Here is a 25,750-nt window from a genome sequence, read left to right as displayed (position 1 = left end):
CAGCAGGCAAGAGAGGCAGGGGAAATCCACCTTTGTGGATCCTGCTGGTGCTTAGACTTTGAGAAGGTTGGCAGCATCAGGACTTAGGTGGCCTTGTGCATGCCCAGTAGCAGAAACGTAGGGGACTTTACTAGTGAAAAGTTAGACGCCATGGGAATTTAGGTGCCTACCAGGTGAGGCAGCAGCTGAGCAAGCATTTTAAATTTTGGACTTAGGCATTTAAAGTGGCAGTTAAATCCCTCTGTGGATCTAGCCCATAGTGCCTAAGGGTATGTCTACACTCCAGCAAAAGTCCCGTGGCTGACCTGAGTTAGCTGGTCCAAACCAGTAGGTCTTTTATCGCAGTCTAGATGTAACCTAAGTCAGCTTTGAAAATTTAGACTTAGGCTCCTCACTCACTTAGGTGTTTTTCAAAATGTTACCCAGCGTGTATAGAGCCTTGCTGAGTTACATCCTATTACATCTTAGATTTGAAAAGATTTTTTTTTTCGCTTTCCTTCCATTTTTAAATGGGCAGAGGTTGGAATTTGCTTCATGTTTTATCTATTATATTAAAATAGTGTTTTCTCTGGAAATTGGTGTTATGGGACCAATGGACAATTCTGCTCCACCTGTAGGTTTTCAAGTCCTTGGCCAGGTTCAAAATAAGCAGTTTGAATAATATATGCCCTTGTTTGTGTAAATCACTTCTACAAATGGTTTATCATTTAGATACTTCAGTGATGGATAATTTGGAAGAAGGCTGGTTTCATGCACCCAGCAAACCTCACATTGACATTATGGGGTGATCTGCTGTGTATTGAGGGCAGTATGTAGTCCTAAATGTATAACTCTGCTGATGGACCATGCTTAGAGAAGAAATTCAGCTCAATCATTAGTCACTACAGAATGAGTTTGCTCTAGAAATAGTATTGCTAGATACACTTTTAGACCGCTGAATACAAATGGGCATTACTGGTATTATTCAACACAACACTGTAGATCATAGAATATCAGGGTTGGAAGGGACCTCAGGAGACCATCTAGTCCAACCCCCTGCTCAAAGCAGGACCAATCCCCAATTTTTGCCCCAGATCCCTAAATGGCCCCCTCAAGGATTGAACTCACAACCCTGTGTTTAGCAGGCCAATGCTCAAACCACTGAGCTATCCCTCCCCCAAGGGGAACTTGTTTTCCCCTTCCCCTCATCAGGACAGGGAAACTTGTCTTCCTACCCAGCAGCCTCCTTGTGCATCCTGTACTCTGAGGATGAGCTCCCAGAGTTTGGGATCTTTGAGCTAGATGACTTCTTCTTGAAGTGGAACTTCTCCCAGGGTCATGGGTGCCCCCTCTGAAATGTTGGGCCCTAGGTGGCAGCTGTCTAGTCAGTGCCTAAAACTACCTGTTTTTGGAATAACAGTTCTCTGTGAGAACTGTAGTTCCGTGTCCTCCTGTGAAACATTACTGGAGTTTAGAGAATTGTGTTCACTAGCCCTGTTTATCTCCTATCCACATACAGAAGTGGGTATTCCCATTCTGCTACATTTCTCATTGGTAAGCAGGGTGTTTACTGGCTTGTATCTGTCTCAGCTTTGACACTATAACAAAAGGTTAGTAATCATGAATGCATTCTTTTATTTATGCACCACAGTGCCTCTATTTTTTTCTGCAAAAACCCTTCACTTGCCTCTTGCCCAGCCTTTAGAAATAATGATCAAATGTGAACTTTCATGGTTTATTTATAGTGTAGCTTTTATGGAAAGAAAGAAATGATTAAAAAGCAATTTTACAAAATATTTTGTTTTAAGAGAGAATTCATTGTGTTTAAATCACTGTATTCATTGTACAGTCTAGACTGGCAAACAAAGAAGTTATATCATCATTCAAATTAAGAACGCACAATTCTTGGTGACTGGCATTATGGATTTGGATGTAAACCTCAAATAAACTATTTCTGAACAGCAGTACTATGAATTTACTATATTTAAGGCTGTGTTGGAGACAGGATACTGGACTAGATTGACCATTTAATTAATTCAGTAGGGCAATTCTAATCTTCCTTTGTTTCTGTTTTCATTATAAATTCATATTTTCAGTGTTTTTTTTTCTTTTTTTCTTTTTTTCCAAAATTGCTGAATTACATCTCTTCTGGGAGTAAAGTTTTTTGTCAAATTAACAATGGCCAAGCTGACTTTAAACAAAAAAATCATTGAAATACAAAAAGAGAGAGAGAAAAAGAAATTATAGTAAGTAATCACTTGGGATATTTTGAGCACCCTAAAATGGGTAAATTGTTATTTGAAAATTGCTGACCCATTTTTAACTCTCTTTGCTATGTTGTCACAATGACCATGATCAGTTCACGCTATATATAAATCTCTAACAGACCTAAATATTGGTTAATGTGACTCTGATGTATTTAAAAATACAAAAGTATTTGCCCGATAGACTCAAAAGATAGCTTGGGTGCCAGCTTCCTTTGTGTTTTTCAAAACATAAGAAATGTATTGTCAGGGTGGGTGAATCAGTTCAGAAAACTAAACTGCAGCCAGAGCCTGTTTTCAGGTTTCTTCAATAAGGACTCCATCCTGCTCTCTGACTCCCATTATAATCGTACCCTCCCCACCCAAGCCCAAAGGGATCATACAGCCACACGCTCCATTTAAAGCTACTTATGCTCAGAAAGCAGCAGAGATGCCCATAGGTGCTGGAACTGGTGGTGCTCCCGCACCCCCTGGCTTGAAGTGGTTTCCATTATATGCCGGGTTTACAGTTTAATTCAATGGCTCTCAGCACCCCCCCTATACAAATTGTTCCAGCCCCTTTGGAGAAGCTTCCAGCGCTCCTCAGGCTGAAACTGGCATATTTAAAAATAGGGGAAGTCATGGGAAGGGAAGAGGGAAACTCAATTCTGAGGAAAAAGGGAGACCTCAAACTTTGGAGAAGGATTGTAACTTTAGGGTGTTTATCCCAATCTGTCTGAGATTTGCACATTAGTATGAGTTACTTTCTCACACAGGGCCCAATCCAGCTCATAGTGAACTCGATGGAAAGACTCCCCCTGACTTCAGTGAGAGCTGGAATGAGCCCATGTTGCCTCAAAGTGTGCGTGGGCTCTTTACAGAGGTGGGAAAACCCATGCCTGCTGCAAAGTGCTTACAGTCTAAAGCTCTATCCTGTGTTGGGATCTGCAAGCATGATCCTGGCGCCAGTGCTGAGTCCCATTTAAAATAGGGTCACACGAAAGGGTGCTCATGTAGGGTCTAGGCCCAAACAAACAACACACAGTAAAGGAAGGTGACAGGCAGTGATGCAGCTCAGTACAAAGTTTAAAAAACCCTGTTAATTCACGATGGTTTCTGTGGATGGGTGGGTGTTCTCTCCAATAAACCAGAAAAGCTCCATAACTAGGTGAATAACAGCTTAAAACTAAAACCCGTCTACATAAATATTTATCGGTAAAGCTTGGATCATTTCCAGAGGAGCAACCCATATTTTTTTAAAATACTGACTGGATTCTTCCATGCATACCCTGACACCTGCAGGGAGTCCTATTGACTGCAGTATGACTGCGCACAAGGATCCCTTTTCAGGAACTCAGGAGTCTCCAAACCTGGCTTTGCTTTGACCTCACCCAGATCAGGATGGAGCTCTGCCTGCTGCCGCTCAGTATGAGAAGATGAGGGCAGCCGTGAGCTACATTGCAGAACTTCACGAGTTACATTTGGCTTCTGGAGCACACTTTGGCCTGCCTCGCTTCAGGGAATTGATACTTCGGAAAAGGGATTAAGAGATCTCTTCTAAAATACCACTTTATTAGAGAAATCAGCTCCCCAGGGATGTGTGTATCATTTCCTCCAGTTACCATAAATAATAGAAGATAGTCCGCTCTTCCCCAGACTCTTAGTAAGAAAAAAGAACCGATTTTTGCCTCATTGAAGAGTCTATAGTACTGTACTTTGTTCGCATGACTACTTTATAATGGGATTGAACATATTTTAAGACATCTGTTCTGTTAACCTGAAACAAAATACATTAATAATGTTCTGATAGGTTTTTTGAAAAACTTTGTTCTTGTCAAAAAGTATTTTAAATTAAAGGAGGCATTTCCAGCTTGTATTTATCTTTTAACAGGAGGCCATGGAGAGAATGGGAAAAATCGGGAAAATCGTGCTACCAAACCACAGGGATAAAAGGTAATCTTGATTTTTAAGTATCCATTTATGAGAGTGAAGCAATCACTTCAACCAAAGTAAATGCCTGTCTGCTTCTAGCCCTGTTTGAGTGCAGTAACATCTGTGTCCCTATTTACATTGTATGTTAGCAGGGAAATGTCACAAACGAAGCGTAAAAAGGCGTGGGGTAAAATTTTCAAAAGTGCCTAAATGATTCAGGAGTCTAGGCCCCATTTTCAGAACTGATGTAGGCTCCTTGAAAATTTTACCCATGATTAACAAACTAGCATTATAATCTCCATATACTACAACCGTCTTGAGGTGAAAGACAAGGACACTCACATTTTGGAGATGCTGAATTAGTTAAGGACCTGCATTATGGTGCTGTATATGTTATACCGGAATAGCTCCATTCCAGCTATGTATTTCTAAGGCATCCCTCACCATAGCATGAAGGCTCTGACCTATTCCATTGAGTAAAAATGCCTAACCCTTAAAACTGTGTTCTGGTTAAATCTGAACCGTGGTAGCAGTAGCCTTAAACTGGACAGCAGATTCTGTAGAGCAGTCGATGAATGTGCAGTAGAAGTGTGTGAGCACCACCTGCTGGCCAATTAGAACATCTACAAATAAATTAATAGACTGTCCCACTTTGGAGCTACTCGGGTCCATGTACTATCCAAAGTTTGATTTTTCATACAGCTTAGCAAGTGAAATAAGTGTATGTCCCTCTGTTGCTGAGGGGAAACGGAAAAGGTTTGTGGTAAAATGCAGCACAGATCAAGATTTTAAGAACAGTCAGAGAGAGCAAAACATTTTTCAGTTAGAGGGAAATTATAAATTATTGTATGTGATGCAGCCACTGCTTTCATTTTCTCCAGGCTTGTAGGGTGAAAATCTTGCTTTCTCTCACCTTCATTGGCAGCTGGGGAACAAGGAGTTACCAGTATCTCTTAGCATGAGACAGCACAAAGAGCAGGGAGGATTTGACTAAATGTAGGGGAGGCATTAGTCATATTTGAAAAGGATTAGGCCCTTGGGGTTAAGTTCTCTCTGTTGGTGGGTGTAAATGGGCAATATGCCATTAAAGTCAATGGACTTGCCTTCTTTTACACCAGCAGAGAATTCTGCATAGGAGAGGGTGGCTGAAAATCAAAGCTAGGTTTAGGGTAAGCAAAAGGTATAATTATAACTTGAAATCACTTGTCTGGGTAAAAAGTCAGCTCTGGCAAAACACAGCACTCTACTGCCAATAAAATTGTCATTTATAACTGAGTCAAAACCACTTCTGGTGCTTCCCTGGCTAGAGTAAACATGCCTATTGTGGGGTGTTTAAATTGCCTCGGAACTTTAAATTTGTTTAATTTTTTTTACACAGATTTTATGACAAGAAGTATGAAGTGTTTTTGAAACTTGTTGAACATCAGAGAGAGTATAAAGCCATCATGCAAGGCATATAACCAACAGTCATATAGTCTGGGATCTACAGGGAGCGCAGATTTCCCAGAGGTTTACAATTAAAAATTCATACGAATTTTGTCTCAGTGTGTCATTCAATTTAAAACAAAAATGTTCTTTCTAATTTTAATTTAAAAATCTAGTACTTTCACTGCATGCTGCTGCACTGAGTAATCTTTCAAGCCACTGCTCGCCTTTGAACTATAGATTGGGGTTCTCAACTTTTTTCTTTCTGAGGCCCCGCTAACATGCTATAAAAACTCCATGGCCCAGCTGGGCCACAACTGTTTTTCTGCATATAAAAGCCAGAGCCAGCATTGAAGGGTACAAGCAGGGCAATTGTTCAGGGCCCCACACTACAAGGGGTACTGCGAAGCTAAGTTGTTCAATCTTTGGCTTCAGCCCCGGGTGATGGGGCCTGGGGCCCTGGGCTGCAATCCTGCATGGCGAGGCTTTGACTTTCTGCCCTGGGCCCTAGCGAGTCCAATAGCAGCTATGCTTGGCGGACCCCCTGAAACCTGCCCATGGCCCGCCAGGGTCCCCTGGGCCCCTGGTTGAGAACCACTGCTCTAGTTGATCATGGACTCCAGTTAAAAAAACAGACATGCTGCCAGTGCCAACAATCAGGTAATGATCGTGAGCTGGAAAAGCAGAAGGCGTCAATTAATTAACTCACTAAGGCAAACCGCTAATGGCTAGGATAGAAATGCATGCATTTTTAACATGGATTCTGCTGTACTGTTTCATAAGATGACTAGCAATGCAGGCCTACTGCTCCGTTTCATTTTAGTACCACTCACCTGGTACAGTTAAGATTGACATTGAATTTTCATGGTCAACTCCTACTGTCTGGGGGGTAAAATTTGATGATAGCATTTCTGCCTGGGTGCTGATATTTTGGAAACATGCTTGTGACCTGGAATTTGTGTTTTTTTCTCTGACACACCACAAATTTCAAAAGTAATTTCAGGGGAAAAAGTGTGATTGGCCTTCGTTTTTATTTGGGTGATTTCCCCCTCCTTGCCACGTCAGACACTTGGCTGTGAGATATAATGCAGGTGCCTTTCTGTGACTCATGGATGCTAATAAAACGTCCTGCTGGCTGCTTCTCATATAGCCACCAGTGAAGCTGTCCAGGTGAATCTGTGTCCATCCCCACATCACAGACAGGGCCTGTGTCAGATGACACAGGAGGCATGAAACTGAGAGTGTTGAGCGTGGAGCTCCAATATAGCGTAAGTGCAGGAGAGGCACAGGTCAGCTTCCCCCAGTCCTGCATTTATGCCTGCACAAAAAACTTCCCATGCTGTGTATTGCAAACCAAAGATAAACAGGGCTCCCTTGTGAGATATGAGGGCCCAATCCTGCAAGAATCTGAGCACCCCCAATGGCTTCACTAAGAGTCTCACAGGAGAAACCTCCTGTTACTTATCCGTGATTAGTGTATTTGTTATTATTTGAACACCAGTGCCCAGCAAGTTAGGGCTTTAACCCTGTTTAAAAAGCAAAGGAGACAGCATTCACCATGAAAGGGGAACAAAGGTGGAGTTATAGAGAGAGGTATCTTAGCAGCCTTAAAAAGCACACAACAGACCATGCAAACTAATTGTGACCCTATTCTAGATCACCAGTGACAACATTTTCAACGCCTAAACTCACAGCTTATTGTTTGGCCACTCTCACACTGAGCCCTTACTATACAACCGCAATAACAAGAGTACAACTTTATGCCCTTGGCTTAACAGAAATTCCATTCTTTAGTGATAGCATACACCGTAACTCCACGCTAAGTGCAAACAGGAGTTACGTGATGACAAAATTATACTCAGGGTACTTTTAAAAATAAAACCCAGTTTCTTTACAAAAATTAATGTTCGTAATCCGTACTCAAAAACATCTGGCCACTTTTTTTTAAAGAAAAGACACAATATATTTCCTGCCTTGGCGCTCATGGAAAAGCAATTGCTGCCCTCCATATAGTACCTAGTCTGAGGAAAGATTTCTCTATATATGCTTTCTGAGTTCATAATTAAAAACAATGAGAGTTGAAGGGTATAAAGTGGGGGAACATAACACAGTAAATAACGGGGAAAAGTGGGGTTCAATATTGGTATATCATAGCATGAACTTCAAGAGGATGTTAAAAGTTATGTCAATTGAAAATATGTCACCCAAAAAAATCCCACAAACATGACTGTTCGAGACCAGTATATTGTAAACAATAAATATTCATATATTTATTTTTATATATACATTTATCTACAAGTAACATGTGAAGTGTAGTTTGTTACTTTCAATACATATCACAGATTATATATGGACAGAATGCAGTGTTTTCTTGCAGTATCCCAATCATTTTAACTACTTGCACAAAAAAACCCCCCAACAAGTCTGTCATGGGCTTCCTACTATTTATATCATCATCAATTTGGCCTTGATAGTTTTTGCTGAACTAGTACAGGGATTTACAAGGAAACTCCAGGGAGCATACAAAGTTCACAGGAAACGAGTAACAATGCTGACTTTGTTAAAACTCAGGTGCACAGAGCTTAAGGAAGCGGCTAAAAATTGTACCTTGTGGTCATATATTTGAGAGTTGGATAAAGATTTATTCAGATTCCTTGCATAAGCCTTCCAATCCCTTTTTATTTCACTCTCCTCAGAGTACTTTTATTTCATTTTGTATTTTGACTCAAGCTAATATTATGAACTTATTCACATTGTCTGTTTTAACATCAAGATTACAATTAAACAGGTACCTGGGAAAGTTCGTAATCTGATGGATGAGCTCATTGTAATAAACTCTGGTGGCACAAAACACCTACAGACAACCTCTTAGAGTAACCACGTAGTTGACATTTTATTCCCCGTGCTACACTCGTGGTATCTTAGCAAGTTCTATAGTAATAAGACTATCTTGTTCTCAAGATAAAATTTGGTAAATCAGAACTGAGATGTAACTCCTTAGATGTAAAGTGGTTTCCTAAAAAATGTTTAGGTATAAAGTGACCGGCTGTGCAATTTTAGGCTTTGTGCATATGTAATGCCAACAGACCCCAGTCGTCAGTGGGCTCGCTCGAACCTGGGACCTCTGGAGCTTAGTGCATGAGCCACTAGTGTATGAGCTAAAAGCCATATGCCTCTTAGCTAAGGCTGTAGAGCAAACTCATTAATCTCTCTCTAAGTGGTCTTGGTGCCACTACATAGGACAGAACACCACACCCAGGAGGTGTGTGGGTTACACATAGCTCCTGGACTCTGTCATTTCAGGTCTTGTATGTTAAGGGAAGTCACATAAAAGGCTGCTTCACCTTGCAGGAACCTAGTAAATACGTAGCTGTATTAAAAACAGCCTTGTGAGCATTTGCACAAATTTATCACTTGGCCATGGCAAGTGTACTGAGTCTTACTCCACTATAGGTCAACATTAGAATGTTCTTCAAAAATCAATCCATCCCATGCTGCCCCCAGAGTCATGGAGAAGCCTGACGCAGTATGATGAACACTCACAAAGAAGTAGAAGTTTGAGTTTATCAGGATTCCGACAGCATGCTCTGAGTTGTAGAACTTGCCATATTTATACCTTCTGATTCCATTTGCTGGCAAATGTTAAACATGCAAATTAAAAGGAGGAAAATGACAACTAGGTCATCAGCTGCTGCAAGGATTCCACAAAGAGGTTCATGCATCACGTCAAATCGGGAAGTTAAGCACATGATGGTCCCAAAGGAGCAAACAACAATTCTTAGGAAGAAGATCCAAACGAGACCGCCCAGGGTGAAGATTCCTCTTAAGGCAAGATTTAGGAGTAGCGGCATGTCATAAAGGTAATCTGCAAACTAAATATTCAGTTGCATTAGGTTATGAAGTGATATTATTTTCTCTACATGGAGCTTTTTTGGTTACCAGATAAGCTTCTAATCAATGTTTTTAGTCTAAAATTTCTTAATTGCAAGATTTACCTCTAATGTCCAAGTCCAGCTACATTATTCACTTATTTTCCAGGATTCAGAGACAGATCTTCTCAAAAGAGCTCAGCTCCCACTCAGATACCAAAATAAAAGACTAGACTTTCAAAACAATGCATTATGTGTGGTATTGTGCCCTTTGAAAATCCAACCATAACTGCTGTATTGACTGCTGATCTCTTTTGAAAATGTGGGTGCTAAGTGCTTCAACATGTGACTGTATGCTGTTTTGAAAATCTGGTTCTGGCAGCCCAATCCAGCAGTCTTTTCTCAGGCAAAACTCCAGGCATGGGGAGGTAAATATAAAGAGGGACCATAGGACTGAGACCCTACTGGCAATAGCAGGTACTATGATACCAAGATACCCAGTGACCCTTTAAGATAACCAGTTTTTCCATACGGTACAGGCAACCGCTAGCTCCTGCTCCACTCTGTTGCCCTTTTAATATATTAAATTGATAAACTATGTACTGATCCATGCCTGGAATAAATATACAAGAGGAAATATAATATCTGGATTTTCCCTTGGTCATTGGAATGGTTTAACAAAGTAAGGAAAACTATTAACCTGAAGAAATAACCTCCAGCCCAGAGGCTAAAGTAGGATCTGTAGCCCTTAGCAGGCCCTCCACCAGGAGGAAAGGAAGAGCTGCCTAGGGCAGGCAACATATGTTGTCTAGCAAGAAATGAGCATGACTTATGGAATACATGTACATCTAGCCTTCATCTTATCCAGCTGTCCCATTGCGCATTGAGCCTCCAGACCTGCTGGGATTTTGGGCTCAGTGGATAGTTTACACCCTAGGCGATGTGAACAGCCATGCTGGCTTCACCCCTGAGAGTTTGGCCACATCCAAACAGAAAGATGATAACTCCTTTCTGGTTTAGATCTGACTTAGAAATGAACCCCTATAGGCAAGCTAAGATCTTGGGGTTCAAAGTTGAGCCACATATTCCAGTCTGGCACATCTCTAGTTCAGTTTCTTCTCCCTTGCCTAATCTCCCCACTTGTTTTCCCCTCCCTTCCAGAATGACTGAGCAGGGACCTAAGCACGCTGGTCAAAAGCACCTGCCGCGGGGCACCTGGCTAATGGGAACGTTGAGCCTTGCTGTAACTGGCACTACTTCCTTACAAAGCTACAAACAGTGTGAAAACCCAAAGATGGAACTCCTATACTGACAAATTAGTTTGCTCAGTCTCTTTTCACATTGCTCAGTCTCTTTCAACCCACTGCAGCTTGGTATGGGGCTAATTAAGCATATGTAGAAATATCCGCACTTACAGGTCGAGGTTGTCCCGAGAAACGCTTGTTGTAATCTCTGATGTCACGTACAATGCACTTGCTTGGGTTATCTTGTTGGTTTTCACCAGAGGCATTATACAGAAGAATCACCTTCCCAGGGAAAACAAAAATGAGCGTTAGAACTATACAGCTGAATGCAAAGCAATGCGGGTCTTGGAGCAGTAAGAAAAATACTCTTCTGCAATTTATTATGCCTGTCAATATTTCTGTCACAATGACCTTTGCCTGGCTCCAAGTTTCATGTCAGTGGCTCCATTTCCTACATGCAAATCCTCTCCTTCTGAAAGGAGGGTATGTTCTCTCAATTTAATGTGCAGCCTCTGGCAAGGGTCAGATGAGGATAAGAAGTTCTGTCTTGGGTTTATGAAATATTTATGCCAGAGATTCAACAACTATGTGGGGGTGGGAGGCAGGCACATTTCATATTTTACAGCGTACTCTGATCGGACAGGCTTCAGATGACAGAGGCAAATGACTGTAGTGCTATTCCAGCCTAAATGGGTTTTGAGATGCTAGAAAATAAGAGGCTGTACAAATATTACCCTTGATATCTCTGCTCTTAATTCACTAACTGTCAAAAAGCAGATGTATCGAATAGAAATTACTCTTACTTTTTGTCTGCAGAGAGGACAGTTTATTGCTCCTAACCAGGAGCCATGTTTCCAGTATGTAATTAGACAGGAACCTACAAAAAGCAAAATTGTTATATTAAGACGCATGATCTGGAGAATATTTAGGTAAAGCAGATTTACAGGGAGGCCATCTAAGTTAATAGCCCCTTTTCCTCCCATTATATCTGCCTAGACGCCACTCTGAAAAGTGATGGTGTAGAAATGGCACTGCTCCTTCTGTGTATTCAGAGACATATCTGCTTCTTTCAGGTGAGACTCTGAAGTAGAATAGGACCTGACTCCAAAAGGAGCCCCATTGACCTCCACAGGGCCACGTTTGGAATAAGGTGCTCATCACCGTGAATAAGGGGATGAGAAACTGCCTCTTAGTGACTAAAATTTTTTTTACTACTCTTTATTGCTGTCATCTCTGTGGAACTGCTGGATTCGTCTCTGTCCTCTTCGTCAACAGAATGGGTAAGTTCCAATTGCATGCCCATCGAGGCAACTCTTCTGTCCTTATACTATATCCTCAGTTTCACCTACACAACTTCACTGAAGACAAAGGGTTGCACAGGTATAACTCAGGCCACAGTTTGATGATAGAGCAATTGCACAAGCGCTGCCGAGGGCAGTATTTGATATAACAGCCCGAAACCCAGAAAGAGCCCAGCTTGACTTTCAGATCCCAGGCTCTGCTTGCCAGCCTGACCGTAAGAAAAAAATCTTTTAACTTGTAAACTGATCAGATTTGATATGAACAGCAGTGAAAATAACTGTGGAACCCCAAAATGCCATTTTTGATTCTCATTTTATAGAGCTGAACTGCACTTTCATTCTCTTTATTCTTAAAAATAACCTGTACCAGCCGGTGGGCACTCATGAGCAACCCTATAATATCAAGTCTTTGGGAGCCCATAATTTAGGAAAAATCAGTAATCATACTTTCTTTTTTAGGATCATGCTTCAGAAGGGTGGCTATCTGAGAAATAATGTTTTAAGTGGTGCATATGAAATCAAGTCTATAGCTATTAGGGATGTTATATAACAGAAATGCTATTAGGGATATTAAATTTGGCCCAAAAGTTAGGGGTTTGTTTGTTTGTTTTTTGTAAGGGAGCCTCACCCCAATTTCTGAAACAATGGCTGCAATGTTTAACATTTGTTTTTGTTTGAGTGCAGTTTGTTTTCTTACAGCCCTTATTTCTTGTTGGCCTGTGCAAACGCTCAGTTTTGAAAATGGACAGCATCTATAGCTAAATCCCCATGTTGTACATATATAGGCAGCCTGGCACCCAGCTCCAAGCTTTCATGTGTGCAAAGCTCAGATAGAAAAAACTTCATGTTGGATGCAGAAGCTGCTTTGGCCCTTACCCTGCACTAGGATCTAGGTGGGCAGATGGCTTTACTCATGCCAAGCCCCCCTGAAGACAATCGGATCTCAATGCATGATCAAACCTTAGCTTTCCAATGGCTTTTAAAAAAGCAACCCATGGCAATTAAAAATGTTACCTGTTGAACCCTTTGTAAAGGATCTCAGGAAGGGAAAGACCCCTCTGAAGTTCAGGTATTTGTGTGTCCGTGTGTTTTCATAAATTAGAGCAAATCCTGTTTTAATCAAGTTTGCTACACTTGTTTTTGAGGGAGTTCATGGGGCTTCATTGAAATACTCTGTGGTTATTGGTAATTAGAAAAAAAAATATTGGTTCAAGATCAGGTTTCCTCCTGACTTCCTGAACATATGGTTCAAAATGAAAACTTGGGGACGAACTGTATGAATTACCAATACTAATAAATTCAGACTTTTCTGTAAATCTCCAGTTAATCTGCTTGAAAAACTAGGGGATGGCCATATTTAAAAAAAAATAAAACTTTGTGTAAGAGTGGGATTCATCAAAGGTGCTCAGCATTGACCTAATCCTGTTCTGATGGAAACCACGAGGCATTTCACCATTGACTTCAGTCAGGGCAGATTTAGGCCTATGATGCACTTTTTTGATAGTCCCACCCTAAAGTTGTATTCATTTAAGACATGAAAAGCAGACATTGTGCAGGGGCCGATTCTATAGAAATACAGGTATTTTACAATATGTGCATGACACTGGGGTGGGATCATGGTTTTGAAGAATAAACGATTATACAGTTGGAGGAAAACAAAGTCTAAGGAAAGAAAGGGAAATAAGTCTGGGGAAGAGGAAAAGACGATAATATTATTCTTCATTGCTATGTCTTTCTCCTCGTTTGAAAAATCTGTATAATGCAGCTTGTCTGATACTATTTGAAACATGGTTTGGGGCCATATATTTTCTTCACATTTATTCTGGCTTGGATTAAATTCAAGATCTTTTTCTGTGTGCATGTGCGTTTTATAAAGCAATGCATGTACACCAGCCCAACCCACAAAAGGAGACTCCTGAAGTATTCCCATGCAGACTCTTGTATAGTGGCTGGTTCCTAGGAAGTGCTCCCTGATTTTTATAAATTATTTTTTTGCACTGTGCTTTTTATTGTGAAGATGGAGGTAGTGTTCTTGAACAAGCTGTGCAGGGTGATCTATAGAACAATGATACGTTCCATAACCAAATAGAAAATAAATCTTCCAGCACATTTCCATGCACCTACCCACATCTACTGCTGAGATCTGTTTTCTTTCCTAAGCACATAGTAGTGGATGTGATGATGTCCTAGGAGAAGATGGTCCCACAAGTCTCTTCAGCATATGCTTATGGTGTGTCCTTCCTCCCCCCAAACCCCTGCCAAAGCATTAGTGTCTGATGCTTTTATTCTCATTTACACTAAAGTCTCTCTATACTGTTCTGGTTCTGTCAAAGGAGCTTAAATCTTGTAATTTAAATGTACTTTGCATCTGCTTTAAGACCCTTTTACACAGCCAGAGCAGAATAGTTGCACAATGTTTTTTGCCTGTGCAAAAGTGGAAGTACATCATGAAATCAGTTCATAGATGGTTCCAGTTTATACCAGCATCACTCCTTTGATGTCAATTTTTACATCAGCATAAAAATTCAGTTAAGCACCGAGGAATTACCCTGGTATTTAAACTTTTTTCCCCCTCTACTTTAAAAAAAAATAGGAAAATATAAAAGCTTGTAGTTATGTAACATTAAGGTTACCATTTTACACACTCCTAAGTCAAGACATCCAGAAGTTAAGGCTCTCCTAGTAATCTTAACTCGCCTCATGGCACATATTAGGCCGGATTCTGATCTCTCTTACTCCAATTTTATACCAGTGTAAATGTGACCAGAACAATCCCATTGAGATTTGTGGATTTTAAAAGTATACCCATAGAGAGACCAATTGTTCTCTTAGATATATGGGTGTAATTCAAGCTGACTTCCATGGGAGCTGTATAGATGGATCTGAGATCAAAATTGGACCCCATATGTGCAATGTATGTGACATTATAAATTAACATTATCAGTTGATCTTTACATTTCTTAGCTTCTTCATGTTTAAAGTCATAACCTTAACATTATAGGAATGCGGTATTTGTACTCTTTGTTTTTGCATAAATATTACAATCTGTATTTACTACCCTTTTGTGCATCCCATGGACTCCACTGGAACTGATCAATATAAGACTGGCTACAGAGGTATCTGTTGCCTGTTTATTGCCTCAAGACTTTATGGGTATTTCAAACCTTTTCACCGCCTCATACATGTAAAGGCAGTGGGCAAATGTTATTGCTGATTTTTCTAGTGATTTCAAATTAACAAAGATGGGCATGATCCTACTCCCAGTGGCAGAACTGCCATGGATTCAGTGGGCTCACGCTTGGGCCCACAAGTACACACACATCCTGAGATTTCAGTAATGTTTGTGGTGTACATACTCATTTACACAAGCACTGTGCATGCTAATCTGGAAAACTTACCACAAAACATATGTCCACAATTGGTTTCTACTGGGAAAGTAGCTGTATGGAGGCAGATTGGGCAGCTTAAATCACTGTGATAAGGAGGTTGCCAATGTCTGAGAGCTTCCTAAAGGAGAAAAAAAATCAAACATTTCTAGTAGATGCATATTTTCATTGACATATTCAGTTTATTAATAATTATTAATAGCACATTTCATCTTCAAACAGCTTCATAAACATTCACTACACAAGAAGCCATGTGAGGAATCATCTCCACACAACAGATGGGGAAAATGAGGCACGCAGAAGTTAAGTGACTTGTCCACTGCCAGAGATGGGATCAGTGTCAGAGGTAGAATTAGAAATCAGGGGTTCCTGGCCTCCAGTCATGTGATCAGACCAGCAGATCATGCCTCTTTCCTGGTAGCTCATCATTATCGCCAACTCAAAGCCCTAAATTCTGCCTCAGTAGTCCAAATATTTCTTTGGCCCTCCACTGCCACTATTATTCTCCTCCATCTTCCTCAGCAATGCCCTAAATATATTGGAATGAACTGATTAGGGTGTATGCATACCTAAAAATCAGGCATAGGGTTAATTTTTATTAATTTATCTCTTCCAAGAAAAAAGAGCCAGGCCCAACATGTATATCTGCAAAACAACTGAGCATGAATCCAGGTATTCATGCCACAGTACAGTCTAAAATTATCAGTTCATTGAGTTAATATGTTTGAAATCAGCACCATCTAAATTAACTCTTTTCTTTGCATGACAAAGATCTGTAACTAAGAAGAATACATTTAAAAAAAATAAAATAACAAAACTATTGACAAAATTCTCTTCCTTCTGTAGTCATGCTGTTGTAAATGTGCACAGCATCTTTCTTGTACATGCTTTGTGTGAGATATGAATTGCTGCACCCACCACTGAAATGCAGCCACCTCTGGAGAGGGATAACCGCACACAGCAACATAACGAAGTCTCATGTACCACAGTCATTTAAGTGACAAAATAATTTAAGATAGAATGTTGATTACCCCACTGGAATTTGTCCAAGTCACTGGGAACAACTGTTCTCTTGAAAAAATTACTATGGGTGTTTTAAGTGGTGAGGCTCTCAGTTTCACCTCTCATCAGAGCAGACCTCTCCAGAAGTATAGACCACCTTAACGTTCTGGAATGATGCTAGTTCAGCAGTATCTAGAAGGAAGACTATCACCTGATGAAAATCCATCCCCACTTCATGGAGCAATCTGGGTTTCCCTTAAAGATCTCCTATCGAAGCACTGACCAGGTTGCACCCTGCTTAGCTGCTGAGATACTGACAACACAGAAGCCTAAGGTAGGGGAAATGGAACGACAAACAACTGCAGCAGCCCTGAAAAAATGACCTCATGGTAAACAGATTTTAACTCAATGTGACTTAAAAAACACGTGGCACAGCACATTAACATATCCCAGCTCCCAACGTGGTTCATGGGGGATATTTGTAAGTTCTTATCTCATCAAAGTTAGACATAAAGGGGCAGATCCTCAGCTGACGTAAATTGTCACAGCTCCATTGATGGAACGATGACAGCTGAGGATCTGCCCCAGAGACCATAGCCTTTGTTTACACATGTTGCATATTTTACCTAATTGGATTATGTATCAGCCTTCAGTTTGAAAAGTAATAGGGCACTCACTTTTTTAAGCTTTGTCTCATACAAAAACAGAGAGTAAATGTGTTTATAATTATGTAACTGAGCTATGGAGTCAAGGGAAACCCAGCATTCCCAGACCGTAACTGATGGAAATTCTGAAAAGCTCACCTGACCTCTGGAACCTCAACAAGTATAAACTGCTTTGGTATTTTATATTGAAATATGTTTTAAAATAATGAACTTACGATAGGATTCCTCTGGGACAAATGTTTATAGTCTTTTCCCAGATGACTCATCTTCTGCTGACTTAAATTAGCAAACCTGTGAAAAACAGAGTTTATGCCATTGAGAAAATGGTCGACGTTGATATTACTGTGTTGTCATGCAATATTAGTCCTGATTCCTGAGTTGAGTCATTGCACAAATGGGTGCATAAACTCATCAAGTGATAAGCTTTTTTCTAGTAGGAGCTGCCATTAAGTGTAATATCATGTTTAGACACTGAAAATACTAGCCACTGTACTCAAGTCATCATGGGAATCACATTTTTTTAAAAATCAGAAAGTCAGATGACAATCTGATAATGATCCCCTCATTATGACACCCCAAGAATATGCAAATAAAGCAAAGGAATTTAAATATAGTGCTACCAAGCAAGCAGTTATTTATCTTCTTGTGATATTTACCTATTGAATGAAGTGAGATGGAAAATTCTCTAACTCCTGCAATCTGATCTCGCCACAATAAGATTAATGTGTTAACTTTCTTGGTCCTGAGCCTGCAAGTTGTTCTTCACAGGCACATCCCTGCACCTATACAGGCCTCTTGATTTCAAAGCGGCTCCATACGGTTCAGGCACCTACCCACACTGGGACAATTGCAAGATTAAGATCTTATTTTGTTTCATTGTGTATTTCATCCAGTATGACAAATTTCACATCAAAAGAAAAGGCCAGACTAGAATGGCAGTAGCTTTACTGAGATAAAAGTCCTAATTGAAATTACTGGTTACTCAGAATGCGGAGGGCTTGCAAGATTTAGCCGTATATTGTAATAATCTCCATTAGCTATAAAAACAGCTTTCCTGCAGTAGAAACAAAATCTAATATCTTTCCATGGATATGCATCTTAGAAAAGGCCAGCCATGCCCTTTGGGGAGGTGGGTGAAAGTGGGTATGTGTAGGCTTTTAGTAATCCTTATTAGAGTGGCTTATTCAACCCCCTAGATTGTCTTTTTCTTTTGACTTGGGGACTAGGTCCATAGAAATTAGCACATTTTAAATAAACTAAAAGTACATCTGAAGAGCTTTCATTGCTTCCCTGCCCTGCCCTGCCTTTTGGAATTCTTCAGATTGTACAAAATTACCCAGAGGAGGACCACTCTGACCACAGCTACAACGGCTTTGACTTTTTCCTGGCAGAGTCAAAGACTGAGGGCCAGGTTCTGAAGCTGCCAGTGGAACGTCTCCAGGTTTATACTGGTGTAAAGATGTCAGAATCCATCCCCAAAGGGTGCATTTCTGATCCTCCACAGAAACGTTTGCACCTACATTCTGGGAAAGAAGGCTGGGGGCTTTCTAGAGAGTGAAACAAGAGAAATCTCCTATTCAGTGGCTACAAAGAGAAGTGTTTGGGTCAGCCAGGAGGGATAGGTTTCAGAGTAGTAGCCGTGTTCGTCTGTATCCGCGAAAAGAAAAGGAGGACTTGTGGCACCTCAGAGACTAACCACTTTATTTGAGCCTAAGCTTTCTCCAAGGTACCACAAGTGCTCCAGGAGGGATAGATTTTGTAATTTTTGAGTGATAAAGTGGTGAGTTCCAAAGCCGGGTAAGAGATTTAGACACTTCGTTCCCATTACAATTAATTACAATTATACATCCCATATCCCTAAGGCAGGTGGGAAAAAAAGGTCTCAGCCTGATTGCCAAGCAGGTAATGAATTTTATCTTGTCACACTGGGGTTCTGTACTGCCAGAGTTGTACATGGCGTAATTATTTACACAAGATGACTAGATACTGACAGGGACAGACTGAAAAGTACCACTTATAGTCAAAAGATGGGTTTTTAAAAAAAATAATCTATTTAATACATGGGTATAAAAGCACTTTTTCCTATATAAATTTTCTCGTATATGTCTACATGAGATATTGTAAGACTATATACTTCCCTTTCAAAATAGTGGAGTCTGTGATCTAATAAGACTTATCTACCTCTAAGCGTTGTGATCTTGTGATCATCCTCAGACAATACATTCTAGGTAAGAAAAGAGGCTGATTGCTGCCGTTTCACAGTTCCTTTCGCAGTGATATTTCTACAAACTTCCAATGTTCAGTCTAGTTCTATTTATATAAAAATGGACTGGGGTTTCTAGAATGGATCTTAGAAACCAAAGGGGATATCTATCACTGTGAGAAAGGAGGAAGAACTATTTTTGTTGTCATTGAGCAATGGGCTGCTCACTGATCTGCCCCAATGGGAAACAAAATTCCTTTTTGAAAAATAGACAGGCGTAGGCCTGTTCTTGCTCCCATTGAAGTCAATGTCAGCAAAACTCCAGTTGACTTCAGTGGAAGGAGGAACATATCCCAGGTATGGTGTAGTATGTGAGCAGCATTCAGGTACGCCGCCTTTATGCAAGGGCAACTAAAAGCACACCCTTTCCAAACGGAGGAATCTGTGCCCAGTGCACTACCCATTAATATAGAAATTAAACTGTCATCACTGGGAAAGGAAATCAGTAACTTAACTCATCTCACCCTTCCGGTGGCTCCTCTTCCTCTTTTGTTACCTTTCATTGTCATAGTTAAGAATGAACCCTTTTTAATCAATAGATAATTTTCTGCTGCTTTTGTAGCCCAAAGGAAACCAGGGACAGTCTTGATAAGTCACTTGTGTGCAGTGCATGGAAAGATGACTTTAGTCAGTATTTAGTATTCAAGATGTGCTCTTTTTCATTAACGTCACAAAAATCCACTATGCCCCCGTGAATGATGCAAAATATGTTTGATGCAGAGGCAAGGTTCAATATTAGTATTCAATACAAGAATATCAAATAGCTTCCTTATCGTAGAGGTATTAACTGCAACCAGGTGAAAAGTCATTTTAAAAACGTCAATTTACGTTGATTATTATTGCTCACCTCAGTGGTCCTGTGAGATGTTTGGACTCTGCTCCTGGAAACACTGACGGGCATGGATAGCCTTACTCAGGTGAGTTGTCCCACTGAAGTGGCTCTGCTCACGTGAGAAAAGCACCTCATATGTGTTTGCAGGATCTGGGCTGGCTTTATGCAGGGTGATATTTGAAACCACTCACTAAGGGGTCGATTATGCCAGCCATGGGCTAAGGTGGAGTCTGCAAGCTGCTGTGCTGGTGGAAGTGCCTGGGGCACCATAAAGATAATACATTATTGTACTGTAACTAGAGCTCTGCGCTTGGAGGTTTAATTCTAGTCTAAGTGTTTTAGCAGGTTAAAGAGAAGCATCTTCTAGAAGCTGGTTGGATTGCTGTAGTGATCTCTCTTCAAAATGGAAATGTGATCCCAGAATTGGGTAGGTTTCAGCAGTGCAAAGGGCTGTGGATAATGGGGCCAGACTACTCCCATAAAAAGTGAGTGGAGATAAGAGGCATCCTTATCTCTGACCTGAGTCTCCCATTTGTAATTTAAACCATTGGTTTAAAAAAAGAAACACAGCTGCCATCTGTTTAACTTGAACTAAATCCAACATCTAAAATAGATCCCAGCAAAGGGAAAAGAGTTGGAATGCCGCAAGGGAAATAGTCTGTCACTGAGATGCGCATGTCCTTGTTACTGCAGTCCCCCAGGTTTATCAAACTAATCTACAAACTGAATCGTAATATACCCATTAACAGTTAATGCCCAAACCTTGCAGGTTAATTCTTCTATTTGCTAACCCCATATTGCTGCTGGCCCATTTGGTCTTGAAATGTTTATTCTATTTAATTATTTCTATCCCACTAGAAAGTTTAATTTAAAAAAAAATCAGGGGGAAATGATAATTATATTCTTAATCTAAGATTAATTTATTTTTAACATGTGAAAAACTGGTAATGATTGTCTTTTCATTGCTGAAAATTACCAGGAAACCAGAGTCAGCCACCCATTTGGGGGTAAACATTAGAGGCGGAACAAGACAATCCAAGGCCTCTCATATGGGTTGCAGATGAATGCTAAGTCTTCTCCCAGAAATTGCCAAAACACAGGGCCTGATCCTCCTCTGACTCTGGTGTAACTTCATTAACTTCACAGGGGTTACTCCCTAATTTATACTGGTGTATCTGAGATCAGAATCAGGCCCAGGATATTTTGTATGGCCTTCTGTGAAGAACTACCACAGTAGAACAAGATGCAGAGCAGTAAATTGTTTAGTGACCATTAGTGGCAAATATACAGTGACAGAGCCTCAGTTGGTGTGAATAGGAGAGCTCCATGTGGGCATCAGTAGAGCTTTGACAGTTTGTACCAGCTGAGGATCTGTCTTACAGTAAACTATTTTCTTAGAGTTTATTATTCTGTGGGGAAAATGTATCTGATATGTGCATTTATTTAATACATTGGGCCTGATTCTGATCTCGTTTATGCTGTCATAAATCAGGAATAACCCCACTGATGTCAATAGATATAATGCTGGTATGAGATCAGAATTAGACTCATCACATGATGAAAAATATTTCTGAAAGAGTTAATCACATCCCATAGTCAGCACCATTATTTTTAAATGGCTTGAAGTGTTCTCAGTTATTTGTGTCCTGTTTAAAATGTTCTCTTTATTACAGGTATCTGCATTTTAAAACAGATATTTTAGACCACATAATGATAGCCTACTTAGTCCAGATGCTATGTAAAGTGAGTTTGCACACTATCGTGGTTCCTATCTATATTTTCCAGCTGCAAATGGGAAAATTTAGGTTGGTTAGGAATCATTTTATAAGAATAGTCTGGCAAGAGAACAAGCTTGCAAAGGAAGTTGTGGATTTGCCTTGGTTGTAGATATTCAAGGCTTAGACTTGTCACTAGTTAAATGTATCAAACTGTCACACATGGAAACCAAGTTCTAAAGTGCTCTCATGTTTCATGTTACCCCACCTGGTTAGGGCTGAAAGCATTCTATTCTCAAGACTACATAGTAACTCAAAGGTGGTAACTCAAATATTCTGCCCACCTTATAACTCCAGAAGTTCCATTGTGTTAGTGGGGCGGGGTAAAGGGGGATGGTAAAAGAGGAGATTATTAGAGTCAAGATCCGAGAGCAGAATTTATCCTTATTGCTGAAGAGAGAATAAGATGTGCCACTCTTAGCACCTCTTGGTGGTAGCATAGTTTCATATCAGAGATTAATTTTAACTAAATTAAAATATTGTCCTACACTGCAGTGTTTGCAGCCCAAGTATTTCAAGTTTATGGTAGAATTTAAAAGCGAAATTGACTATAATCTGACCAGAAACAAGATAACCAGTGTGACAATAAATTAGAGGGTTAAAATGTTAGTTTTATTAACTTCAAGTGTTATTTACAGCCTGGACATGAAATCTGATTCTTTAAAAATATCAGCCAAAAATTTCAAATCTATGTGCCTAAAGTTTGGCATCAGAATGTGCATTCAGGTCCTAAAAAGCATGGTCTGATTTTTCAGTGTTGTTCTACAATTCACCTTGACTTCACTGGGAATTGCGAGTGCTCAGCATTACTGCAAATCAGACCACAGCTGTTTAGGTACCTACCTACAGACTTAAGTGCTGAACTTTACAAACCTAAGTGAGAAAATTTGGGCCATGATTCTTAATCAGACCATATCCCTTTTAATGGGAAAAAGAGATGATAGTCTCACTATCTAAGTAAAACTTTTCCCAACTGGAGAAGAGCTAGAACTCCTTCTTTATGCTACATGTGCTTGTGACAGCCTTTGAAGACTATTATATTAAAAATACAAAAATTGTACTGGATGTTGATATATAGTGCTTGATGTCAAATCTTACATTTGCTACAGGTGTATATGGGTTGGTTTAGTTGTTCCTTTTCAAAAATTGTTTGGAAGGTCTCCCTTTCTGAAATCAGATCCTTATGTTTATATACTTTTCTCAGAGACCAATGTCATGTCCTTAAAGGCCAGATTTTCAAACGAATTCTGCTCCCATTTAAGCACCTAAATAAGGACCAGATTTTCAAAGGTGTTCAGTCCCCAGCAGCTCCCAATAGGACACTTAGGGTCAGATTTTCGAGAGAGCTGAGCTATTTTACAATCTGGCCTCATATTTTGGGGTCTAAATGCAAGCAGAGCTCTTTGGGGAAAAAAACTAGCCTTAACTGTGTGTGCTGAACTATTTCTGAAAATCTGACCCATAGCGTTTAGCTGTTATTGTGCCTTGCATATGGTTAAGAAGAGTGCACACAGGAATTGTGTGAACTAGTTGTTAGAGCATTGAATGGGGAGCCCAAAAAGCTAATCCTTTCTCTGCCTCAGTGCTCTCGGGAAGGTCACTTAACCTCTGAGTTTCACATATGCAATTTTTATTTAATTTGAAGCATGCAATACTTGTTCAACTCACAGGGGTGTTTAAAGGCATTAATTAAAGTTTGACAAGCACTGTGTAGATGAAAAGTGTTAACTGTTATTAGTGCTTTTTGTTAGGAGCATCTGACATTATTCAGAATTAACATTAGACCTCTGAAGTTTAAACTTGCTCAAATTTATGGTACCACATTATCTCAGGGTTAAACCCCTGTGATACATGAGCTGTGGCTGTGTTTAAAGTACAGTGCTTTTAAACCAGCAGCTAGGGATGCACATAAATAATACACTGCAAAAGCTGATTGTACTGTGCTGCAAACAGAACCATAAGTTTCAGCAATTGGACACAATCACTATTTCACAGTACATATTACACCTGGCCACAAGCAAATTAAAGTATTCGACATCCTGCAAGGAAGGAGGAGGTGGTTGGTTCCAAAGTTCCCCCTTTTCAAAAACAGATTTAAGTTTGGGTTTCCGATAGTTAAAATGCTACGGATCTTTTTTACCTGGAACATTTACTCTACTATAAAAGACCACAATAATCATTCTTATGCACTCTTCTTACCTTGGTTCCGAAGGTCTGCATAAAGTATGGCTTAGCATTCCTACTTTTATAGTTGTGTGAAGGGCTTTAATAGCTAGTCAGTCGTCTTCTCTCTTCTGCCAGCTGACAGAGAAGTGTTATGATGTGGGGTCATCACACACAATTCATTAAGGCAGGCTTCAGCTTAGTAAATTATTAACTGGGTTGCCTAATGTCAAGGTTGTGTTAGGTTGTCTAAATTCCACTAAGGAAAGAAACCTCTTTTCAAATAAAGCAACTTAGCTCTTTTTTCAATCCCCCAAGGGTCCCCTAGAATTTTAACGGTTTTTTTTAACATGATTAAAAAGATACACAAATGTAACTGCAATATTGCATTACTATCTTCAAATATTAACTTGATCAAGGTCATGCACTAGTATTATGATCATATGATACAGTAGTAGCCTATCTAGTGTGTAGATATGAGATTAGCTAGAGTACTGCGGTGAAACAGGCTTAATACTTGCCAGACACTTGTGATAGCTTAATATTGCATAACTATTTAAATGGATTGTGCAGCACACAGTCCAATTAATCATGTGATTTGGGTTTTTTTGGTCTACAGCAGAAGAAATAATTACCCCGAAGAATTTTAACTGATAGACCTGTAATCTTCATAGGGGATTTGTCCCTTTTTCTTGTACATGCCCCTCAGGAAAAGGTCTAGCTAGTCTAAGAGTACATTTTAATTCCTGTAAGGTTCTTTTACAATTTAATGAGCAAAGCAGAAAAATTAATAAGAAGCTCTATTAAGGGCTCAATCCTGCATAGTGCTGAGCCCTCTGGCGTTAATCCAGCAAAGCATTTAAACACATGCTTGATTTTTCAGCCCTTGAGTAGCCCCCCTGACACTTATGGGGAAAAATGTCAGCAATGTAACAGTATAATGGCACTCACAGCAAAAAATGGTATTTTGAATTGTTCTTGTGAGTGACATTCCTTACAACAGTTTTGATGTGGCAAACAAAGCACTTCCCTATGACCAGATGGGATTAGTGCAATACGCAGCACTCCTTGTTAGTTATTAATCTCTAGGAATGCCCTCCACTTTGAACATTATAAATATAATGATGACAAATTACATACCTGTGTGTGGCTGTGCACATCTACACATACCTGTGTCAGTCTGTGTATAATGTATATATCTATAGTTTGTTATTCATAGCTGTGTGTATAAGATATATAATGTGAGTTAATTATTTTTGAAAGGTGCCAGACTGACAGCTGTGGAGGCTGAAGTCTGTTTATCTATGGAACAGACACTGCACAGACAATGGCTATGCAAGCTTCCCCCCTGCTCCTCTCCCAATATGCCTCAACTCTGACATAAAGATACCATCACCCGTAGGAATCATGCTCCCAGTTCACCCGTAGGAATCATGCTCCCAGTTCACCCATCACCCGTAGTTCATGCTCCCAGCCCCTCAAATGTCTGCTCAAGCAGTGGGCTCTGTGCTAAGATTGGCAGCAAGGCTGTCAGTTGTTACTGGTTGTGATCGTGTTTCTGAGATGTGGATGCCTATCCACATGGGAACTGGACAAAAACGATCAAAGCCATTTTAGTTGGGTCACAAACTGTGGTCACATTTGATTGCCAGTAACCTGAGCTGGATCTGA

General features: G+C 40.1%; 2 protein-coding genes across 7 annotated transcripts in view; one reads left to right on the top strand and one right to left on the bottom strand.

The window, feature by feature from the left end:
• The window catches only part of FGGY (FGGY carbohydrate kinase domain containing), a 191,843-nt gene extending 186,167 nt beyond the window's left edge, over window positions 1–5,676 (top strand). For 4 of the 6 annotated variants that reach the window (XM_078854115.1, XM_078854117.1, XM_078854116.1 and 1 more), the window contains 2 exons: window positions 4,114–4,175; window positions 5,533–5,676. In XM_078854115.1, the coding sequence (XP_078710241.1) occupies window positions 4,114–4,175; window positions 5,533–5,614 (144 nt within the window). In that variant the 3' untranslated portion in view covers window positions 5,615–5,676. The remainder of the gene's footprint in view (window positions 1–4,113; window positions 4,176–5,532) is intronic. The other 2 variants (XR_013636198.1, XM_073357532.2) reach the window with 2 other exon arrangements.
• A 2,246-nt stretch (window positions 5,677–7,922) lies between these two features.
• Window positions 7,923–24,210, bottom strand: LOC140916591 (E3 ubiquitin-protein ligase RNF170). The gene is made up of 6 exons (XM_073358252.2): window positions 24,116–24,210; window positions 17,262–17,337; window positions 15,392–15,500; window positions 11,496–11,569; window positions 10,864–10,974; window positions 7,923–9,451 (listed from the first exon to the last, which is right to left on the bottom strand). The coding sequence occupies exons 1-6, from the start codon at window positions 24,151–24,153 to the stop codon at window positions 9,146–9,148; spliced, it is 714 nt and encodes a 237-aa protein (XP_073214353.1). The 5' UTR covers window positions 24,154–24,210; the 3' UTR covers window positions 7,923–9,145.
• Between the last annotated feature and the right edge of the window lie 1,540 nt (window positions 24,211–25,750).

The sequence above is a fragment of the Lepidochelys kempii genome, chromosome 8, assembly GCF_965140285.1.
Source record: "Lepidochelys kempii isolate rLepKem1 chromosome 8, rLepKem1.hap1, whole genome shotgun sequence".
Lineage (NCBI taxonomy): Eukaryota > Metazoa > Chordata > Testudines > Cheloniidae > Lepidochelys > Lepidochelys kempii.
The sequence above is the reverse complement of the archived record's forward strand: the minus strand, read 5'-3'. Positions and strand labels throughout refer to the sequence as shown.

What these genes read in the sequence shown, in the direction of transcription:
- LOC140916591 (XM_073358252.2), bottom strand. Translation starts at nt 24,153, where the DNA reads ATGCTAAGCCATACTTTATGCAGACCTTCGGAACCAAG. An exon ending in TGCAGACCTTCGGAACCAAG is followed by an intron (nt 17,338 to 24,115) that starts GTAAGAAGAGTG and finishes TGTTTTTCACAG; the next exon opens with GTTTGCTAATTTAAGTCAGC. An exon ending in GTCCTCTCTGCAGACAAAAA is followed by an intron (nt 10,975 to 11,495) that starts GTAAGAGTAATT and finishes TTCCCTGGGAAG; the next exon opens with GTGATTCTTCTGTATAATGC.